Consider the following 21,825-nt stretch of genomic DNA (forward strand, 5'->3'; position numbering starts at 1 on the left):
TAAGGAAAGCTTTTAAAATATATTAATTTTTGGATATATTTTTAAAAAATGTTGACGTATCAATATTAGCGAGTGTTGATGCATCTACCTATGTTCCTCTACAATGAGTATAACTAAACTGAAAAGTTTGATAGTCTAACTACATAAAAGTATTCGTCGTCGTAAGCTATCCTAATCCACATTATAATATCATGAGCCACAATCTTTCCATGCAGAAGCCAACTCCCTATCACTATTCCGAGAGCCTGGAATAATCGCATTATCTAAATATGTACAAAAAGAAAATATAGTTTTAAAAAAATTGCAATTTTTATTTCAGCATAGGCTTCTTTTAAACTTATTATTGTCTTTGAGGTTTATTGCATTGTATAAAAAGATATGCATCTATGCATGTATTTTACTTTAGTCACTTTTAAATACTACAAGCTAAACGTTTAACCTAAAGTTAATATGATAAATACTTAATGTGATGTTTTTCTTTTTTTAATATTCATCTGTGAATATCAGATACAATTTTTTGAAAAGTATAAAAAACTAATACTATTGGCAACCTCCACCGATCATATGATTTGTCAGTCCTATCATCTACCCATGGCTACCATTTTAACTTCAGCATTTCCATGGTCGGGTAAAATGTGTTTGAACGCACCAACACAGGTGTTCTTAAGACTTTGTTCCTTTGAACGTTTCAAACATTCGTCGTAATAGCATTTCTCAACGTTATGCAAAAATTCGATAAGCAATTTCGACTCTCCACCATTGGGACCAACATAAAATTCACATTCCATTGCAATTGGTTTCTTGAGGTCTCGCACACAACAGCTTAAAAAGTCTGGATTGGCAGAAAACCAACTGTTCAAACGTTGCAGAGGTATTTTCAGGGGTTCACGTAATATACCCGTTATCCAGGTATCATCAATCCAGAATATTGGCGAATTATATGCTTGATTTACCAAACGTAAGGCAGTTCTGGGATTTGTCACATATAACCATCCGGAGAGATATGATGGAAAATTGTTAAAATGATATTCATCTGGACGAACATACCATTTATTGGCCTGATTTCGTATAACCGGCTTATCATCCAAAACATAACCACATAACATTTCATTGGATTTTGTTAGTTCCAGATTTTCCAATTCCAATGAATCCAGATAACGTTTCAAATGAAATACATCATAAATAATATCATCATCGATTTTAATAATGAATTTGGCTCTTTCGCAACGCTGTGCCGCCCATTCTAACCCCATAACGTGTTTATAGGAAAGATTTCGATAGGCTTCTTTAAAGTTGCCCTGTAGGAGATCACCAAACCGTTGCTGTTCGTTAAATATTTGAGACTGGGTAATAAAATGTTCCCTTAATGGTATAGAAGCCAAAAGGAAAACACGTTGCATACCCATTTCGGCAAGTTTCGTTTGCGATATAGCCTGACGATGTGCCGCTCGTAACTCATCATGACCCACATATGAAGTGACAATTATAATTGCTGAAAGAGATAGAAGAGAATTGTTTAAATGCAAATCAAAATAGTTTTCAGCTAAGAAAAATAAAAATAACTAGGGGAAGAAGAGGCATTTCAAGATTTTAGTCGCATCTACCAAAATCGAGTAAAAACAAGTAAAAAATCTTTAATACCCTCCACCTTTGGGTAAAGAAAACATTTTTATATAAAAGTATCTGGAATCAAACGTGTTTCAAAAATATATATATATAAAGTTGGTGAGGCCTATAGGCAATTTTATACTTCAAGGATTGCCATCACCAAATCTTCTTAAATACCAAATTTGAAAAAAATTTCGTGGGTAAATGTGACTAGGATTATCAAAATACCGAATTTCGGTGAGAACCATTATATGTGCGCTATAGGAAAACGGGGCCCTAAATATTCATTGTTCTGCCACCGGAGGTAGAACCCATTATGACCTACAAATACCAATTTTTAGACATATCCGTGAAAAAAATATGGCAAAAATAATCAAGAATTCCGAATATTGGGAGGTACCGAATATAAACAAGTAAAAAAGCTGTAAGTTCGGCCGGCCCGAACTTTTAATATCCCTCCATCATTTTTAAGGAATTTGGCATTTGTCAAAAACAATAAAACCCGTTAAAAATTCTGTTAAAATCTTAAAAATACCGAATGTACCTTTTATATTAGGGTCTAAGCGACGGCATGGACCTGCATAGGTAAGATTTCTCATAAGCCATTACAATACTCAAATGCGAAACTTAAAAAAATCGGTAATAATGTACCTAAAATTATCAAAATACCGAATATCGGAAGGTACTGTTATATGGGGCTATACGAAGACGTGGGCCTGCATAGACAATTTTCTGTCTTAGGCTGTAGTATCCATTACGAACTTCAAATACCAAATTTGAAACAATTGTCGTTAAAATCATTAAAATACGAATATCAAAAGGTACCGTGATATGGGGTCTCCTGCACAGACAATTTTCTGTCTAAGGCTGTAGTATCTATTACGAATTTCAAATACCAAATTTGAAACAATTCCGGTGAATAATGCGCTAAAACCATTAAAATACGAATATCGGGAGGTTCCGTTATATGGAGACTATACGAAGACTTAGGCTGTCTTAGGCTGTAGTATCCGTTACGAACTTCAAATATAAAATTTGAAACAACTCCGGTGAATAATGTCGCTAAAATCAACAATGTACCGAATATCGGGAGGTACCGATATATGGGGTCTATACGAAGACGTAGACCTGCACAAACAATTTTCTGTCTTAGGCATAGTATCCATTACGAACTTCAAATACCAAATTTGAAACAATTCCGGTGAATAATGTCGCTTTAATCATGAAAATACCGAATATCGGGAGGTACCGTTATATGGGGGCTATACCAAAACGTGAACCTACATGGCCCATTTTCAATACAAAAAGTCCTGCAGACATAACATACATTTGAGTAAAATTTTATCAATCTACTTCAATTCGATCGGAAGCTCGAGTGATTTCCACAGAGCGACATCGCCAAATCGAATATATATACATTGTTGGGTCTAAAATGTATATTTCGAGGTGGTACAAACGGAATGACAAACTAAAGGGTATTAAAGAAAACCCATAATAAACAGACGCAACCACTAGCCTACAGATATTCAAATACTTTAAACCTAAACAGATAATTGATATATGCAACAGTACGTAAAGCCAAAAGAAGATGATTCCACAATATCAAAGGTCTAATAACAAAGGACCTCTTACCAATGGAGTTCAAAAACCTTGGACATAACAGTTGGGGATTGGAAAATACAAACTTATCACGAAAGGCGAGTCAAAATTGCACATAACACTGATGATGCTAGAAACGACCTCCAGACAATAATTTACCTGCAATAACAGCTAAGACAGATTCACTCTCTTCCTAACATGAAAAGGCAAAAACGCATCAAGACAATACAGTCCTTAATACGAAGTCATTTCATCTCATCAACAAGTTCCACAATCACAGAAATTCCACACAAATATTAAGAGAATCAACATTGCCATGATCATTGAACAGTATGGCTTTAGTTTTATACCAATTAATCACAAGGCAATTTAACAAAATCCAATCCGATGAAAGAGACAAGACAATAGAGTTAGTCAATTCTTTCAACCCAGCAATGTCAGCCTCTCTAAAGAAAACATGGATATCATCTGCATACAAAAACAGAAAAAACCTGTCATCAACAACTAAGTGTACCATGTCATTAATAAACATAATACAGAACCTTTCGGGACTCCACATTGAACACCAAAAGCGTCAGAATAAATTATATGCATTATTCTACATATTCCGAATCACTTAACTTAATAGTCTGCAACAAAAAGTAAAATAGTAAATATATTTGGCTTTACATACGAGTCTGTCCATGACAGAGCTATAAATCCTCCCTATAAATATTAAAAAAAAAACTATCTAATGAAATATTATTAGATTAGATTATTTGAAATGCATTATTCTACAAATTACCTGTTAGCTCCTTTTTGAAACGTTCACACAAATCATTATCTATCAAATATTCAAATTGTGTTAAATTCAACAAAGGTCTGGACGTCACTTGTCTAGCATCATCAAAATTGTTTATTAGCTGCAGTGGTGGCTTGTGTTCCTCTTCACTAGCTGTTGTATCTTCCTTTGTATTTCGAAGTATAGTAATGAAATCATCAGAGTAATTTTCCGATTTTTCGTTGTTATTTAAAAATATAAACAGAAGGACCAAGGAAACCGTTATAAATATTAGTAATTTCCAAATAACACGGCGCAGGCGCATCTTTTTCTGGTCTTGTAGAACTTCCTCCGCTTATCAATGAATATTTTATTGTTGTTTTACATTAACCCTTTGAGGGACAACCAAATTCTTGGATGACAGCATCGCTGCCAATTAGAAGTAATGTTTATGATATTATTGATTGGTAAAATATTACTAAATTGTAAGTATTAAATTGTAAGTATATATATTATGTCGAAAGTTTGTTAATTATTATAATGTATTAAAAAGTTCAATTAATAAACATATGTTTCATGGAAAACAATATTTCTTTTAGAAAAAAATTGTTTCGCTTAGGAGGTTAATCAACATAAAATTAGTGCAGTCGTTACGTACGTTGACAATATACGGAGTTACTCGTAACGGATGTGACGATGAAGTAAACTAACCCACAGTTTATACCTTTATTATGATTTGCTCGTAACATAACACTGCATTTACACAAAAAAATCGAAAATCAATAGAAAAGAGCTTTCGATTTAATTTTTTTAATAAAATATATATTTATGGTGTGGGCCGCCATAACAGCCGATGGTCGCTCTCCGCTCGTATTAATCGACTTCAGAATAAATGCCGAATATTATCACGAAAATATTCAGAGGGTGTATTAAAGACTTAGACGCCCAAACATTTTGGACGGAGATCTTGGACATTCCAACACGACTTAGCACCATCGCACTCAGCAGGCGCCACCCAAGAATTGCTACAAAATGAGGTTCCTCGCTTCATTTGCAGCGCACAATGGCCACAAAAACTCCGGATACCAATGCGTTGAAATATTGTGTGAAATATACCAAAGGGTCGATAACCTCAAACAAGCGCTTTGCCGGGAATGGGCCAAAATACCGCAGAGCAACATTCGGGCAGCGTGTGACGGTTTCATTGGCCGTTTGAAGGCCATACTTCGTGCCAAAGGTGACCAGTTCGAAAAAATCTATACTTATTCTAAAATTTGATGCTATATCCGACATTTTTGCTTTTATTCAATAAAACTTAAAAAAATGTTAAAATTATGGCGTTTGACTTAGTTGCCGTTTTTTATCTTACCCTGTATATCCTCCACCAAAATAAGGAGGGTATATAAACTTGTCATTCCGTTTGTAGCATCCCTAAATATTCATCGTAGATATAAGTTGTGTTCCAGAACCTGCAAATTAGTACTAATTAGCACTAATTCTGCTACAACGCGTTCCCGGCAAAAAATTGGCGCTGAGTGGTGCACATTTCTGCTTGTTTTAGCTACATGAATTTGGCCGAGCAGAAATGTGCATATTGTAAATTTGACATTTAATTGGCAGGGCTAACAAGGTTGAAAAATGTATTGATACATTTCAATAAAGAAAATGATCAACTTGAAAACTAAAGGAAAAACTAATATTTGTCGTGCAAAAAACAAAAAGAGAAAATATGGAGCAACTGATGTATTCACTTTTGGATGATTCCATCAGTGAAGAGGACTGGCTGAATGAGGAATCAGATTATTAATTATTATTATAAATTATTAATTTTAACTTATCGTCTTCAATAATCATTTTTTAAATGTTGGCGCTCTTTTCAGTAAGGTTTCATCAGTCCGATTTAGGCTGTTTACTTTTGGAATTTTGAATTTTAAAATTTTATCGCATTTCTGCTAATTTTCCGTTCCCTTATTTTTTGAGCAAACCTAAATGAGAATGACATTTCGAACTGTTCTCTCTTTTGCTAGTTTTACTACTAAAAAAGTACTGGAACACAACTATATTTTCGTTATCAGCATAAAATTTTAAGCCGATTTTCCGATTTCCGTCTGTTTGCCTTTTGAGATCACGAACAACCCGCATTATTTGACGTAAATAAGTTATTACGCTGCTCATCAGATTGTGACTGTGATACTATAAAGGTGCAAGTACATAAAAAGCTTGAAGTCATGGCTAGGCATATTAATGTCAAATTATAATGGAAAACGACGGCAGGATTTTAGTGCGGCTCTGTAATCTCATTATGAAATGTCACAAAATATGCCTGGCAATGACTTCAAGCTTCTTATGTTCTTCCAGCTTATTTTTCTTTTTTTACACAAATAATAAAAAAGAAAACGAGTGCTCTGTTGTTGCACCTGCAAGAATCTACTAGTTTTGCAATTTTTTCGATATCATTAAGGGAAAATCGGTTGTCCCAGTAAAAACTTTTACATTTTAAAATTCTTTAAGAGATCAAAAGAAATTATCGTAAACCTAGAGCTTTGAGAATATCATCACTGTTTCAAAAAATGTATGGTCTGTTCCAGAACCTACAACAGTATAATATTTTTGCGATTTTTTCGATTTCACATACTCTTTCTGGAATACTCTTGGTCTGTTCCAGAGCTGCAAGAATGTAAATCTTTTTACTATTTCTCCATTTTTCCTTTATGTTCCAGAACAATAACAAAAAATGATATGGAAAAAATGCATAGCAAGTAAATTCTTGCAGGTTCGGGAACAAATTCATAGTTTTATACATGGTACAATAAGGATGTAGAACAGCTTCGTAAAACTACGGAAATACAGCCCTGAACACTTCCTGTCAAATTTGCATGCAGCAAGTTGTTTTCAACTATTTTCAATTATTGCATTATTCAATATTTTTCCCAATCCTATCCTAATCCTAAGTGTTCAATCATTCAATTCCGAGGCAAATCTGGTTAATATAAATAACGCGCACCCAACAATTTAAGTTTCTTCCAATCACTGATTTCGAAAATATTTTGTTTTTATTTTTCGGATTTAGGAAATAATTAAAAAGAACTGGTAGCTTTACCTTACATTTTTATTGTACCATGGTTTTACAGAAAATTTAAAAAAAAGCTGTTTAATCGTTAGTACGAACAATACATCGATATATTAGCATAAATGGAGATATCGATACAGCGTGTAGCGTAATCGATTGTTTTCCATATCTAAGCAGGAGTAAACAATGTTAGTACAAGAATAAAACGCAAAGAAATCGACATAGAAGAATATTATAAGATTTAAAAAAAAGTTGTACACTCATACACACATAAAATTTATAATGGCAAATTAAGTCATGTTTTATATATGAAAAGTTAAATGAAGTTGAAATTCATTAAAAAAAGAATGTGAAAAAATCAATACAAAGTAATAAAAGGAAAACAAAGATTCGATATTTAAAAAAGTGGTGTTTTAGTTTAAAAATTCTCCATTTTTTGGTAAGTATTTGCCCACAAATCTGTCATGCAATTTTAATACACTCAATTTAATTGGTTAAATGAAGTTTTTTATTCATAAATTCTTTAACTACAATAAGAACCTGCTTTATATACGTTCTTCCTTCTCTTTGTCTTTTAAAAATTGGTACCATGTTTTTTTCGTTCCTGAATAATGACGTTCGGTTTCTTAGATTAACTTTTTAGACGACTTTTTTTTTTCTTTATTTGCATATTTTTTTCTCCTGCTCCTTCTTTGGTACATAAAATGTTCAGGGAGGCTTCAGTTGCCGCACAGAAATACAATAAATATATGTGTGTGTGTGTTTGAATGTGTGTTGTTTTCTTTTTTGCACAAAACATGTGTATTTGTATTTGTGCTCCTTTTGTTTTCGTTTGAAACTTTTTTTGCTATGTTTGTTGTGTTTCAATTTCATTTTGTTTCTCTCCGGTGGAAATGTTAAAACGTTTTAGTGTTGCTAACAATGCGTTCTTCGGAAATTATGATGATTGCACTTTTATTACATTTCGATGTTTAATGTCTCAGCTCTGTATGGTGATAACTCGTCTTTCATTATAGGTGTGTACAATCATCCAACAATTCTTAGAGAATATTACAAATGCTCTGTTCCAAAACTCGCAAGAACGTTAAAATATTAGAAAATTTTCTTTACATAATTTCAAAAGAGAACAGTGACAAAAATTGCCGCAAATAAATTAGTCTTGTCTAAAACAGGACCATAGACTAAGGAATATGCAGGGTGAGACAAAAAAAAACTGCAACAAAGTCAACACCATATTTTTATTTATTTTTTTTTTTTTTAATTTTATTAAATAAAAGCCAAAAATGTCGCTGCCCGAATGCTGCTCTGCGGTATTTTGGCCCATTCCGGGCGAAAGAAGCGCTTGTTTGAGGTGATCGACACTTTGCTTCTTTTTTTCTATTTTCAAGGACGTATACAATGTTTCGACAGCGTGGCCTTATGAAATTCTCATAATGCAGTTTAAATTGAGTTTAATTTCGTGGACTTAATTTTGACTCATAACCCTCATACGACATCTGCTTATTCGAATTTTTTCGAAGATAAGCGGTGAGAGCATTCCGTTGTCTGGCATATTTATTACTCTATGATAATAGACTAAAAATCACCATTTATTACATGTTTGAAGGTGTTATTTCTTGCAAAAGCGTTGTTTTATATTATTAAGCATTGACATCACTGTTGTATCTCCTGTTATGACAAATCTCTCGCACAAAGTATTCTCCTTATTTCCTGGCACAAAAGGCGCTATGCGGTAAATGGTTCTCTTCAATGATTGCTGCTCTGCTGCAGCCACGGCTCTGCTGCCGTTTCCTGCAATGTTTATTGAGCGCGGCGACTATTATTCTTAATGTATTTTTGTTGTTTTCCTGAGGATTCTTGTTTTTTCATTATTTTGTTAGTTTATTTAACGCGAATGTTGGTTGGCTGCCTGGCTGGCTGAATGTGTGCGAGAGGGGTTTATTGTGGATTTTTGTGAGAGTATGGGATATTTTTTCCTTGTTCTGTATAATGTTGTTGTTGTCGTTGTTGCTATTGTTTTTTTTATAAATTTATATTAAGTACAGTGTTCAAAATTGTTCTTTAAGCTATTTTTGCAGTGCAATGTTATTGGCCTGTTCCGTGAGTTGTGTGTACTTTTGTTATGTTTTTTGTTTGTTGCTGCTGCTGGCGTTGTTGTTGTTGCTGTAGTTGGTGGTCTGTGGTGTATGTGGTACATCTGTAAATTTTTTAAAATTATCTTTTAGTGTTGTCTTTGTGTCTTTTGGCGTCATTTGTTTAAAATATAAGACGGAGTATCAACTTTTTATTATTTAACTCCCAAAGAAGTTGGGGAGAGAGAGAGAGAAAAAATACCAAGATATTATTTATAGACTGGATGAATTCTTAGCCGAAAGGAAAATCTGTTTTGCGTTAATTGCAACTACACAAGGTCACTGAAACTTCTTCGACTTGGCCAAGAAGAAACAAATTTATTCTTTGAAAAGCACAAACGGAAAGGAAACGTCTTTTGAAAACCGGTATGAATTTTTGTGTACATCCTTTGGATTAGGTAGTTTCTTTTAATTTCTTAAAAGAATGGATTTTCTTTACGATTTGAACTGTTTCTTAATCCACGCCTTTATTACAGCATCAAGATAGTGCAAAATTAAAAAAAGTAATTAAATATTAATAACATATTTTTAAAATATGTAGTTAGGTACATAATGTTTTCAATTTCTTACTTTTGGGAATGCCCGAGAAATTTTGCGCTACGTAATAACAAATAAACTATATTTCTCCAGATATCCTTTGAAAAGGTCATTGAATGTATCCTATTTGTAATCTTTTCCTTTTAGTGTTGAAAATCTCATTTTCTACCAGATTGACAAAAGCAGTGATCAAATTTCATATTTAAAGGGTGAGATAAAAAATACTGCAACAAACGCAATAATTTTAAAATTTTTCTTACAATTTTTTTTAAATGCAAACAAAAAATGTCGGAATTACCATCAAATTTTAGAACAATTTTAGATTTGTTCGAATTGGCTACCTTTGGTACGAATTATGGCCTTCAAACGGCCAATGAAACCGTCACACGCTGCCCAAATGTTGCTCTGCGGTATTTTGGGCCATTCCCGGCGAAGCGCTTGAGGTGATCGACACTAGTGCCAACCTTGCTTTTCAAAATACTCCAGACACAATAGTCCAACGGATTGGTATTCTTGAGTTTTAGTGGCCAACGGAAGGTGCAAATTTTCAGCAGACCTCTGAAAACAAACTGCAGGACAACGAATGTTTTTTAATCGGAGAAAACCAAATTCGGCAGTTCACCACTTTCGGTCAAGCGAAGCAACTCTTTAGTTCCTTAGAGTCTATTTTCTTTTTGTTGCGCGGTGTAAGTTCTTGTACTTATGGCATTTCAATGGCTTTACCCCGAGCTCATTTTTCAATATTTGCCGAATGGAATATTGCGATATGTTTAGCCAGTCACGAGCCATTTTTCGGCCATTGCGACGAGGTTTTCGATCAAGTCGCTTCTTTACTTTTCGAACCATTTCTGCTGATGTTGCTGTTCCACTTCCTTTCGTCGGTATACGCTACCAGTGTTACGGTAAGGAGCGATGGTACGAGACACAAAAGATTTATTCACATTTAAATGCTGGAGTGTTCTAACAATAGCCACTTGTGGTTTTCCAGCCAAATATAAAGAAATCACACTATACCGCTTGAATTCCATCACGAAAAACTTTTTTTCTGGAAAATTCTCACCAACATACTTTTGTACGCTTGTAAACAATATAATGAGCTGTCACTGGAATGATTTTAACAACTGTCGAACGAGTGGCTTAGAAATTACAGCGATCTGAAGTTAGTTGCAGTTTTTTCATATCACTCTACATACCACATACCAAACATAAGAACTTGACTTGTGTTCTTTTTCAAGAAGATGACTTTCCTAGCTCTTCTGTAAAAAGTCTCTTAGAAAGGATTATAATGTTCTAAATGTTTGGGCAACTGGACACAGCAACATGCTGGGAAATAAATTAACCGACAGATCTGCGGATTGGACTAATTATAAATCTACCATTGAATCTATTCTGAAGTAGAATCAGCTCCCTACTCTCGCTAAATAAGACAGAGATATTATCCACAGATGGGATAATAAAAGAATTTATTTCGATTTATCAGAGCTTAACCCTCAAGACTTGGATTTTTTGTTTTATTAATTCATATATCTATATAACATTATTATTATATTTATTTACTTGTTTTACAGGCCATTATAGTTTGATATGACCTTGTTAGTAGTTAATTTAAGATATTAAATTAAGATACTAGTATCCTCTTGCTATAGAAAGTATTTGTTGTTGCGAGTAACTCATCAAAGTAAACCCTATTAAATAAATTAAAAGAAAACATATTTTGTCTTTTCAGAAACTTTAATTAAACTGCTCTCAGTAACGAGTTGAAAATCACAAAATTCTTCCTTAACCTACTACAAAGTGAACTGGAACCTAAAATTCAGCCAATGGAGAAAATCTTCCTCATCTAGTCTTCATAGTATACAATAATTATTATCTATAACAAATAATTAACAATTCTCCAAAGCTGAAATAACAACAACTCACCATCAAAATCATCAGCAGCTAAAAATATTGTTAATAACAACCCTTCCACAATTGATATTATATGACGAAAAGCGATAAAATGTCACCATCGCATCGACAGGAGTTTTGTGTGCGTTGGAATAGTCATTTAGGTAGTATAGGAGCAGCATTTCCACAACTCTTGGCCGGTCAGAGATTTGTCGATGTAACATTGGCCTGTGAGGGACATCAAGTGCATTGCCATCGCTTAGTGCTGGCTGCATGCTCATCATATTTCGAAAGTATATTAGCTGAGAATCCCTGTAAACATCCTGTCATTATACTACCATCTGAAATAAAGCTATGGGAGATCCAGGCCTTGGTGGATTTTATGTACAAAGGTGAGGTGAATGTAACACAGGCGGGGCTACCACAACTGCTACGCTGTGCTGAACAGTTGCGGATTCGGGGATTATATGGATCAGATGCAGCATTGAATTTAAATCAACTGAAAGCTTTAACTGGTAAAAATCAAAATCTACAACAGACGGCGAGTAACAACCATAACTCCAATTCAATGCCATCAACAGGGATGGGTGGTGGAGGTGGTGGTAGCGGCGTTTTGCAGGCAGATAGCAATGATGAGGATACAGCAACAAATTCCACAACAACTACCACGGCCACAGCCACCAGTACAATACAATCTCACCCGCAAAATGTAGTTATTAAAAAAGAACCCATGTCAGGCCCCCCTAGCACACGACCTGTCCTAACACCAGTCTCTCTAAACTCGTTAATGGCTAATCCCGCAGCGGTGACAAATTTCCAACATCAGCAACAGGATTCCGGTGATGAATCGACTTCAAATGCCTACGAACAGTATGAAAACAGCCAGAATGCCAATAACATCAGTGCAAGCAATGTATTACAACAAAATATAATGCAACAACAAATGTCGACACCTTCAGAATCGATGTCTCAAAATATGGCGACAACACATCATATGGACTCCACCATTGAGGAAGATCACAACTATGTGGCTCATGATGAAGATGATAGCTTTGGCGGTGTGGGCGGTGCTGGTAGTGGCGTTATGGCTGACACAGAACACGACTCATCGGCCAATAATTCTATGATGCATACCTCAATGGATCAAAATAGTTCGCTGCGACGCATACGCAGATCTGAAGAATCATTGGAACAGGCTGCCAAGTGTGTATCGAAAGGTCAAACCTTCCAAACGGTTAGCAATATGTTCAACATCCCAGTTTCGACAATACGTTTCTATATGGCACGTAAGGGTATTTTACCAAAACGAAAACGAGGTCGTGGTGCATCGAGTGCCGGAAGTGGTAGTACTGGTACAGGAGGTGCCGCCAACGTTGGCAATATAATGAGTTTAGCTGGTACTGGAAATATGTTAAGTAGCGGCATTGGTGGTGTTATTGCCAACAATCCAGCCGCCCTGGCAATGTCTGCTGCCCAAATGTCCCAGGCACTGGCGGCCCAAATGAAACAACGAGCCAGTGAAAGTCCAAATTCTGGACAGTTTTCTGAGGAGGCAGCCTATCATTTAATGGGTTATAAAATGAAGACAGAAGCGCCGCGTTTGGTTTGAAAAATGAAGGGGAGCAGAAACGAAGACGCACCTAAAGCAGCTGATACAGCTGCTGTTGTTGTTAACAATTAAGATTCCAAAAGAAAAAAACTACAGACAAAAGTTGTGAGTTTATAAAACTATGATATTCTAAACAAAAGCAAGCAAAAAACGAAAACATTGATGCATACACACATATTTAAATTATAGGAAACAATAATTGTCAACAAGCAATCACCATAGTTGTATTTTGGAGGACATTTTCTTTCATAGAGATTTGTGAGAATTTCGTTTTAATTTCCTCAGTTGCATTTTCTTCTGTCTTGTATCCTTATTATGTTCAACTTTTTGGTAATTCTAAATATCTATTTGTGATTTATAACAGGGAGGTTACCTTTTTACCAGAGGAGGAAGATCATAAATTCCAAAAACAATCTATCCGATTCCTTATGTATAAAAAAATATTCTATCCAAGACACGATAAGGTCTTGTTAACAAAAAAAAAAGAAATAAATATTGGCAGAAATGTATTGAACGAAGACTTTTCTAGACAGGAAAATTGTTATCGGCAACTTTTTTATACAAATGTTATCAACAACTACTCTATAAAGGAATGTTGTACTCAACAACTATTCTATAAAGAAAAATTGTACTCAACAATTTTTCTCGACAGAAAAATAGCTATCGACAACTGTTGTATACAAATGTTATCAACAACTATTCTATAAAGAAAAGTAGTCATCGAAAACTTTTCTCTACCGAAAAGTAGTCATCAAAAACTTTTCTCTACCGAAAAGTAGTTATCGACAACTTTTCTCGACAGAAAAGTAGTTACCGACAACTTTTCCCGACAGAAAAGTAGTTATCGACAACTTTTCTCTACAAAATAGTGGTTATCGATCACTTTTCTCTACAGAAAAGTAGTTATCTACAACTTATCCAGACAGAAAAGTAGTTATCGACATCTTTTCTCGACAGAAAAGTTGTTATCGACAACTTTTCTCGACAGAAAAGTAGTTATCGACAACTTTTCTCGAAAGAGAAATAGTTATCAGCAACTTTTCTACACAGAAAATTTGTTATCGACAACTTTTCTCGACAGAAATGTCGTTATCGACAACTTTTCTCGACAGAAATGTCGTTATCGACAACTTTTATCCACAGAAAAGTAGTTATCGACAAATTTTCTCGACAGAAAAGTAGTTATCGACAACTTTTCTCGACAGAAATGAAGTTATCGACAACTTTTTTCGACAGAAAAGCAGTTATCGACAACTTTTCTCGACAGAAAAATAGTTATCAACAACTTTTCTACACAGAAAAGTAGTTATCGACAACTTTTCCCGACAGAAAAGTAGTTATCGACAACTTTTCTCCGCAGAAAAGTAGTTATCGACAACTTTTCTCGACAGAAAAGTAGTTTTCGACAACTTTTCTGTGCAGAAAAGCCACTGCCGACTTCTTTTCCACACTTAAGAAGAAAATTTTAATCGACAGTTTTTCTACACAGAAATACAATGGGAAAGTAATCCTCATTGAAACCATTTTTATGTCTAAAAATTCAAAATTGAAAGTGTCAGTATTATTTTGCAACTTTACTTTCTCCTTTTTTGAGTTTGCATTAAATTAGGCCTGAGAGATTGATCCAGCAATCCAAAGCCAATCTTATTTTGTAATTTTGTAAGAAACCTCCATCCACCTCCCTGATCTCGGGCAAGCTCAATCTCCCTGATCTCGTGCAAGGATAGGCAAAGAATTTATCAAAAAATTGTAAAATGTGTATGCATAAAAAAGTTTCGCTTATGCTTAAAAAACGACGCAAAACAAAACTCAAACACATACTCATGAATACAATCTTTATTCGAACATCATTGTGATGGAGTGTTTTAGTAGATCATCTTCAATAGCTTTGTACTAATTTCCCATTTTTGGAAAATAATTCTAACGACATTTAGATTTGTTACACCTTCATTACAATCCTGTTCCATTGTTGAACATACAATTGCCATAAAAAAACTACATAATAATGCATCTTTACATAAGCTTACAAATTTAAATATATTTACATTGAAAAACAAAGGCGGCTTCATTGTACATTCTTTTTTAATTTACGCTGCTTTTCCAACTGAAAAACTAAAATATATTATTAATTTATTTTATAATATCGTTATTCTTAAGATTAGTTTATAGCTTATTACTCATAACTTGTTAGTTTTAAGTTTTAATTTATGGATATTTCTTTATAAGAAAAAAATTGGCCAGTATTGAGACCAAGAAGTCACAGTATGATTAGTATTAAAGAAAACAAACGTAATTGTGGTGCATGTTATAAAAATCATGGCGATTAGGAATCAATAACAAGATATTATAAGTTACTTTTCTAAACTCAAAATATCGAAACTTAGTCCTGAAAAGTTGTATTACGCATCCACCAATCCGCTGGACTCAATTATCTTTCACATAAAACTTTCAAAGTTTTTTTTCTGATTTGCAAATGATTTTTATAACATAATGAACCAACTATATTTTTTATTATTATTTATAAGAGAAAAGAAATTATGTAAATGTATGTGTATTTTTAACAATAAGAAAAAAGAAAAAATTCTAAATTCAATGATTTTTTTTGTTAATGTTTCTAATGCAAATTGAAACTTCGAAGAACAATGCATTTAATAAATTTAGCGCAATGGAAAGTAGGACAATTGTCTCCATATGATCTGCAATTTGGCACTTTTCTTCAAAAGAGATAAAAAAACTAAGATATGAGTATATGTGATGAAAAACAAATCGAATCATTTGATAATATCATTTAATTTCCATTGAATTTTAAAAGTTCTGAAATGGAAAATGATGAATATTAGACTCCTACGATTAGACTCCTAAAAATCCCTGGGGTCTAATACAACCTGCCAATGCTCAAACTGTATTCTGCATTTAGTTCTCTCTTTCAAACGTTTTTTTATACCCTCAGCCATATGGCTAGAGAGGGTATATATCATTTGATACGGTCAAAACGTGCCTAGTCGAAATAAGGGTTTTCGACTCTATGTCTCTTTGGACCAAATCCGTTTCAGAACATTTGGAGTCGATCTAGCGATGTCCGTCCGTCCGTCTGTCTGGCTGGTGCGCACGATAACTCCCGAAGGGAGTATCCGATTTGCTCCAAACTTGGTACATCGTAATATTTTTGTCAAACTTAGATCGAGTTCGGAGATGGGCAATATCGGTCCACTCCTTCTGGTACCTTCCCCACAAAAGTTCGAAATTTTCAAAAAAAAAAATATTTTTTTGCGAAGAAAGAGAAATGATAATCCGATTTTGCTCGAATTTTGAAAATCCTAATATTTGCGTCATTGCCAGGTCAGCTGCGAAAATGGACAATATCGGTCTTCTCCTTCTGGTACCTCCCCCAAAAAGGGTCAAAATTTTAAATAATTACAACTCTTATAAAATGTGATGTAAGCATCCGATTGTCTTCAAATTTCACACATCTAAATAATTTTATTATCCCAAGGTCTGGTGTTAAGGTGGAGTATATCGGTCCACTCCTACTGGAACCTCGCCCACTAAGGGTTAAAATCTTTAATAAACAAAACGTTAACAAAATCCGAAATAAGCATCAGATTCTCTTTATATTTCACACATACAAACATTTTTGCTAACACAAGATCTGTTGTGGGGATGCTATATATCTTAGAACCCTTTCTGGTACCTCACTCACAAAGGGTCACAAATACTTTTTCTTTCATAAATTGCGAAACAAAAAATGTCTTTGTTTTAATAGGAAGGGGGGAGTCCTATTCCACAATCAATATTCTTCCTCTTTGAATAGTTCTAACCATGGTTCTGACTGCAGGGATAGATTCCCTTATCTCTCTTAAGGACGCGCGGCTTTATTTTTGCTCCATTTCTAATCGGAAATAATCGATCCTTTGTGTTCAACATGAGATTACATTCTCTCTATACGGCCAATGAAACCGTCACACGCTGCCTGAATGTTGCTCTGCGATATTTTGGCCTATTCCCACCGAAGCACTTGCTTGAAGTGATCGACACTTTGGTATTTTTTAGTGGCAACCTTGCTTTCCAAAATACTCCAGACACAATAGTCCAACGGATTGGTATCCGGATATTTTGGTGGCCATTGCGCGCTGGAAATGAAGCGAGGAACCTCATTTTCCAACCATTCTTGGGTGGCGCGTGCTGAGTCCTGTTGGAATGTCCAAAATGTTTGCGTGCCGAAGGCTTTAATACACTCTCCAGCATATTTTCGCGATAATATTCGGCATTTATTCTGATGCCACCGTCGATTAATACGAGCGGAGAGCGACACCATCACCATGGCCGGCGCTTGAGTTGTGGTGGCCAACCGAAGGCGCACATTTTCAGCTGACCTCTTTGGCAAGTAAATAGGATCATTTTGTTTGTTTACAAACTGCTGGACAACATTCACCACTTTCGGCCAAGCGAAGCAACTCTTTGGCTCTTTTGAGTCTATTTTCTTTCACTTTTTGGAATTTCAATGGGTTTATCCCGAGCTCATATTTCAATATTTGCCGAATGGAATATTGTTCAGCTCACGAGCAATTTTTCGGCCACTGCGAGGCGGGTTTCGATCAATCGCTTCTTTACTTTTCGAACTATTTCTGCTGATGTTGCTGTTTTCTACCGTCTACTTCCTTGACGTCGAGCTACGCTGCCAGTTATCACAGTAACGAGCGATGGTGCGACACACAAAAGATTTATTCACATTTAAATGCTGGAGTGCTCTAACGATAGCCACTTGTGGTTTTCCAGCCAAATATAAAGAAATCACACTATGACGCTTGAATTCCATCACTAATAACTTTTTTCTGGAAAATTCTCACTAAAATGCTTTTATACGCTTGTAAACAATATAATGAGCTGTAACTGGAATAATTTTAACAGCTGTCGGACGAGTGGCTTAGAAATGACAGCAGTCTGAAGATGGTTGCAGTTTTTTCATCTCACCGTGTATGTATATATTTTTTGTTATTGTTAAACATTCGAATACGTTCACATATTTAATTTCTTGTACGCTTCAGTTTTAATAGGTTTCCTCTGCAAAAAAAAAGAAACTAATAAGTATTTGCTATATAGTGCTTAAACTATGTCATATGTGCATACATTTTGCTTAGAAAATACATAAATTATAAGTTTGTATTTTATTTTAGCTTGTAAACTAAAAGTAAAATAGCCATAAAACACGAGATAAAAAGTCAAAAGAAAATCTTATACATACAGCTATTAAAATCGTATATTTTATAAATAAATTGTTAATAGTTTACAAACAAACCAAGAGATTCAACAAATTATGTTTTGCTATACCAGATTACAATGCTTAATTATTATTTTACTTTAACAAAAAAGAAAAAAAAAAACAAGAAAAGTGGACTGATTTAAAAATATCAAATAATAATCCAATGATATTCTCGAAAACTTACATTTATTTTTAACAATGCATTTATTTTACAATATGTTTGTTTGTGTTTACAAAACTATTTTAATTATTGAGTAGCTACAAGTACAATTTGTGTAACACAAATCTAAAACTAATTCAGATTATGTTAAAAAAAAAAAAAAAACAAAATATGTCTTAACAAGAAAATATTATATTTTGTGGAATAATTTGTGTAACACAAATCTAAAACTAATTCAGATTATGTTAAAAAAAAAAAAAACAAAATATGTCTTAACAAGAAAATATTATATTTTGTGGAATAATTTTTAGCCCAATTATAATTAGAAATTCTATGGGAATGCTTTTCTTCCTTCTTCTATTTTGTTTTATTTGACAAGTTGAAAAGCTTTCGGCCCCTCAACAAAAAATACATCTTGTTTTTGTAGAAAAATGTTCTCCCAGGAAATATTTATAATTGGGCTGGATACTCATGTACAGGGTCAGATAAAAAAACTGCAACCAAGTCAAACGCCATAATTTTAACACTTTTTTGTAAATTTTATTGAATGAAAGCAAAAATTGTCGGAAATAGCATCAAATTTTAGAATAAGTTTAGATTTGTTCGTATTGGTCACCTTTGGCACTAATTATGGCCTTCAAACGGTCAATGAAACCGTCACACGCTGCCTGAATGTTGCTCTGCGGTATTTTGTCCCATTTCCGGGGAAGCGCTTGCCTGAGGTGATCGGTATTTTGGTATTTTTTAGTGCCAACCTTGCTTTCCAAAATACTCTAGACACAATAGTCCAACGGATTGGTATCCGAAGGTTTTGATGGCAAGGAGAAATGAAGCGAGGAACTTCATTTTGTAACCATTCTTGGGTGGCGCATGCTGAGTCCTGTTGGAATGTCCAAGGTATGCGGCCAAGATGTTTGCGTACCCAAGGCTTTAATGCACCCTCCAGAATATTTTCGCTCGATTTATATGAGCAGAGAGCGACCATCGGCTAGTATGGCGGCCCACATTATCACCATGACCGGCGCTTGAGTTCTGTTGACCAACTGAAAGTGCACATTTTCAGCTGACCTCTTTGGCAAGTAAACACGATCATTATGTTTGTTTACAATCTGCTGGACAACAAATGTTTCCTCACCGGAGAAAACGACCAAATTCGGCAGTTCACCACTTTCGGCCAAGCGAAGCAACTCTTTAGTTTTTTTGAGTCTATTTTCTATCTATGTCGGTGCAAGTTCTTGCACTTTTTGGAATTTTCGTAAAGAATGGTTTTACCCCGAGCCCATTTTTCAATATTTGCCGAATGGAATATTGCGATATGTTCAGCTCACGAGCCATTTTTTGGCCACTGCCATGCGGTTTTCGATTAAGTCGCTTCTTTACTTTTCGAACAATTTCTGCAGATGTTGTTGTTTTCTTTCGTCCACTTCCTTGACGGGTCGGGCTACAAGTATCACGGTAACGAGCGATGGTACGAGACACAAAAGATTTATTCACATTTAAATGCTGGAGTACTCTAACGATAGACATTTGTGGTTTTCCAGCCATACACTATCACGCTTGAATTCCATCGCGAATAACTTTTTTTCTGAAAAATTTTCACCAAAATGCTTTTGTACGCCTGTAAACAATATAATGAGCTGTCACTGGAGTAACTTTAACAGCTGTCGCTCGAGTGGCTTAGAAATGACAGCAGTCTGAATTTGGCTGCAGTTTTTTCATCTAACCCTGTTATAGCTTTTAGTTTTGTGTATAGTTCTCATATAAGCTTTAATTTTACTTTTACTTCCTCTATTTTTTTCAACGAAAAGACTTTAAATTGCCATTTATAATTTAAGTAATTGTTTAAATGTAGTTTAGCTTTTAGTTTTATTTTTTCAAATATGTTCCCCAGAACTATCAACAACAAATCCACAGCCTTACAAACAGTATCTAACAAAACATCAAAACCTTAATTGTTACATAAAAAACAAAAATAAAATAAAGCATTAAAAAATTCACATACCTCGTCGCAACAGAAACAGAAACATGATATGAGAAAATAGCCCTAAAGAAAAATTATGATGATATAATGATTATATATACATGCATAAGTATATTATACAAAAAATACTCCTCAAGATTCTATATTATAGTAACTCAGAAAGAAAGAAAACAACTTAAAAATGTATGTAAATAAATTAATAAAGTAAAAAATAAAATGTGGAAAAAATTATCGAAACTTTTGGTATTTCAAAACTCCATTTGGTTGAAGATTTTAAGAGAAAGGAAAATTTTTACTCCTCATACCCTTCGTCGTGTGAAAACTTGACTTTTGACCAAATTGACTATTCTCAAAATCCAAAAGATTTAGGTTTAGGTAGGAGTGAATGTAGCAATGCTTGAGAATTAGAAAATATCAGTCGGTTTTGCCGACAGATGTATACCCTCAGCCAAGGTTCGATTATGTAAATATATTTGACTTCTGTTTTGATTATTTAAATTGTCGACCCTCTATGGAGTAGGTTACGAAGGAATAAATCAATATTGACCATTTCGTGTCGGACCTGAAAACATATGATATAAATATTGCGACGTGCCCGGTTTGGACTATATTAGCTACTTCCTTTACTTTATTTGAAATATATAATAAATTTTAGAGAATGTTGAAATGTGATTGAGGTACAAGACATAGTCGACCAAAGTATTCCAATTTCATGCTTCATCTAATACATGTAAAAATATTGGTATGGGCAAAATTACAAGAAAATCGAAGATTTATATCCAATTTATGGGAAATAATAAATTCCATATTCATCTCAGGTTTCTGGTTGAGAGAAATATTTAGATATAGCAAGTTGTAAAGAATCGCTGACTTGTTTCGCATGTTACGACACATAAAAGTATTGAAAATTGTGATCCTTTGTGGGTGAGGTACCAGAAGGAGTTCGTAGATATATATCATCTTCACAACAAATCTTGTATTACCACAAATGTTTATATGTGTGAAATTTGAAGAGATTTGGATGCTTATTTCGCTTTCTTTGAGTGTTTTGCTTTTCAAAATCTTGGATATTAATTTCACGTTTTATGAGCTTCATGGATATTCAAATTTCGATCTTTTGTGGGGGAGGTACTAGAAGGAGTTGACCGATATATTCCATCTTAACATCAGATCTTGAGTTTATAAAAATATTGGGATGTGTGACATTTTAAGGCCATCGGAT

General features: G+C 34.3%; 2 protein-coding genes across 4 annotated transcripts; one reads left to right on the top strand and one right to left on the bottom strand.

The window, feature by feature from the left end:
• Positions 1 to 289: 289 nt before the first annotated feature.
• Positions 290 to 4,384, bottom strand: LOC101896403 (beta-1,3-galactosyltransferase 5). The gene is made up of 2 exons (XM_005185529.4): positions 3,992 to 4,384; positions 290 to 1,492 (listed from the first exon to the last, which is right to left on the bottom strand). Exons 1-2 carry the CDS (start codon positions 4,290 to 4,292, stop codon positions 582 to 584), a joined length of 1,212 nt encoding a protein of 403 aa, XP_005185586.1. The 5' UTR covers positions 4,293 to 4,384; the 3' UTR covers positions 290 to 581.
• A 2,833-nt stretch (positions 4,385 to 7,217) lies between these two features.
• On the top strand, positions 7,218 to 13,733 carry LOC101896582 (broad-complex core protein isoforms 1/2/3/4/5). 3 transcript variants are annotated; one of them, XM_020037489.2, is made up of 2 exons: positions 7,218 to 7,476; positions 11,433 to 13,733. In XM_020037489.2, the coding sequence occupies exon 2, from the start codon at positions 11,688 to 11,690 to the stop codon at positions 13,200 to 13,202; it is 1,515 nt and encodes a 504-aa protein (XP_019893048.2). In that variant the 5' UTR covers positions 7,218 to 7,476; positions 11,433 to 11,687; the 3' UTR covers positions 13,203 to 13,733. The 3 variants fall into 3 exon arrangements, with proteins under 3 accessions (XP_019893048.2, XP_019893049.2, XP_005185587.3); XM_020037490.2 differs by lacking the exon at positions 7,218 to 7,476 and adding an exon at positions 8,874 to 9,221; XM_005185530.4 differs by lacking the exon at positions 7,218 to 7,476 and adding an exon at positions 9,265 to 9,535.
• Positions 13,734 to 21,825: the final 8,092 nt, after the last annotated feature.

This window comes from Musca domestica, unplaced genomic scaffold (genome assembly GCF_030504385.1).
Source record: "Musca domestica strain aabys unplaced genomic scaffold, Musca_domestica.polishedcontigs.V.1.1 13, whole genome shotgun sequence".
Taxonomy (NCBI): domain Eukaryota; kingdom Metazoa; phylum Arthropoda; class Insecta; order Diptera; family Muscidae; genus Musca; species Musca domestica.

Bases quoted from the DNA above. Each gene is read 5' to 3' on its own strand.
- LOC101896403 (XM_005185529.4), bottom strand. From the start codon at position 4,292: ATGCGCCTGCGCCGTGTTATTTGGAAATTACTAATATTTATAACGGTT. The intron at 1,493-3,991 runs GTAATTTGTAGA...TATCTCTTTCAG, and splicing joins TTTCAAAAAGGAGCTAACAG to CAATTATAATTGTCACTTCA.
- LOC101896582 (XM_020037489.2), top strand. From the start codon at position 11,688: ATGACGAAAAGCGATAAAATGTCACCATCGCATCGACAGGAGTTTTGT.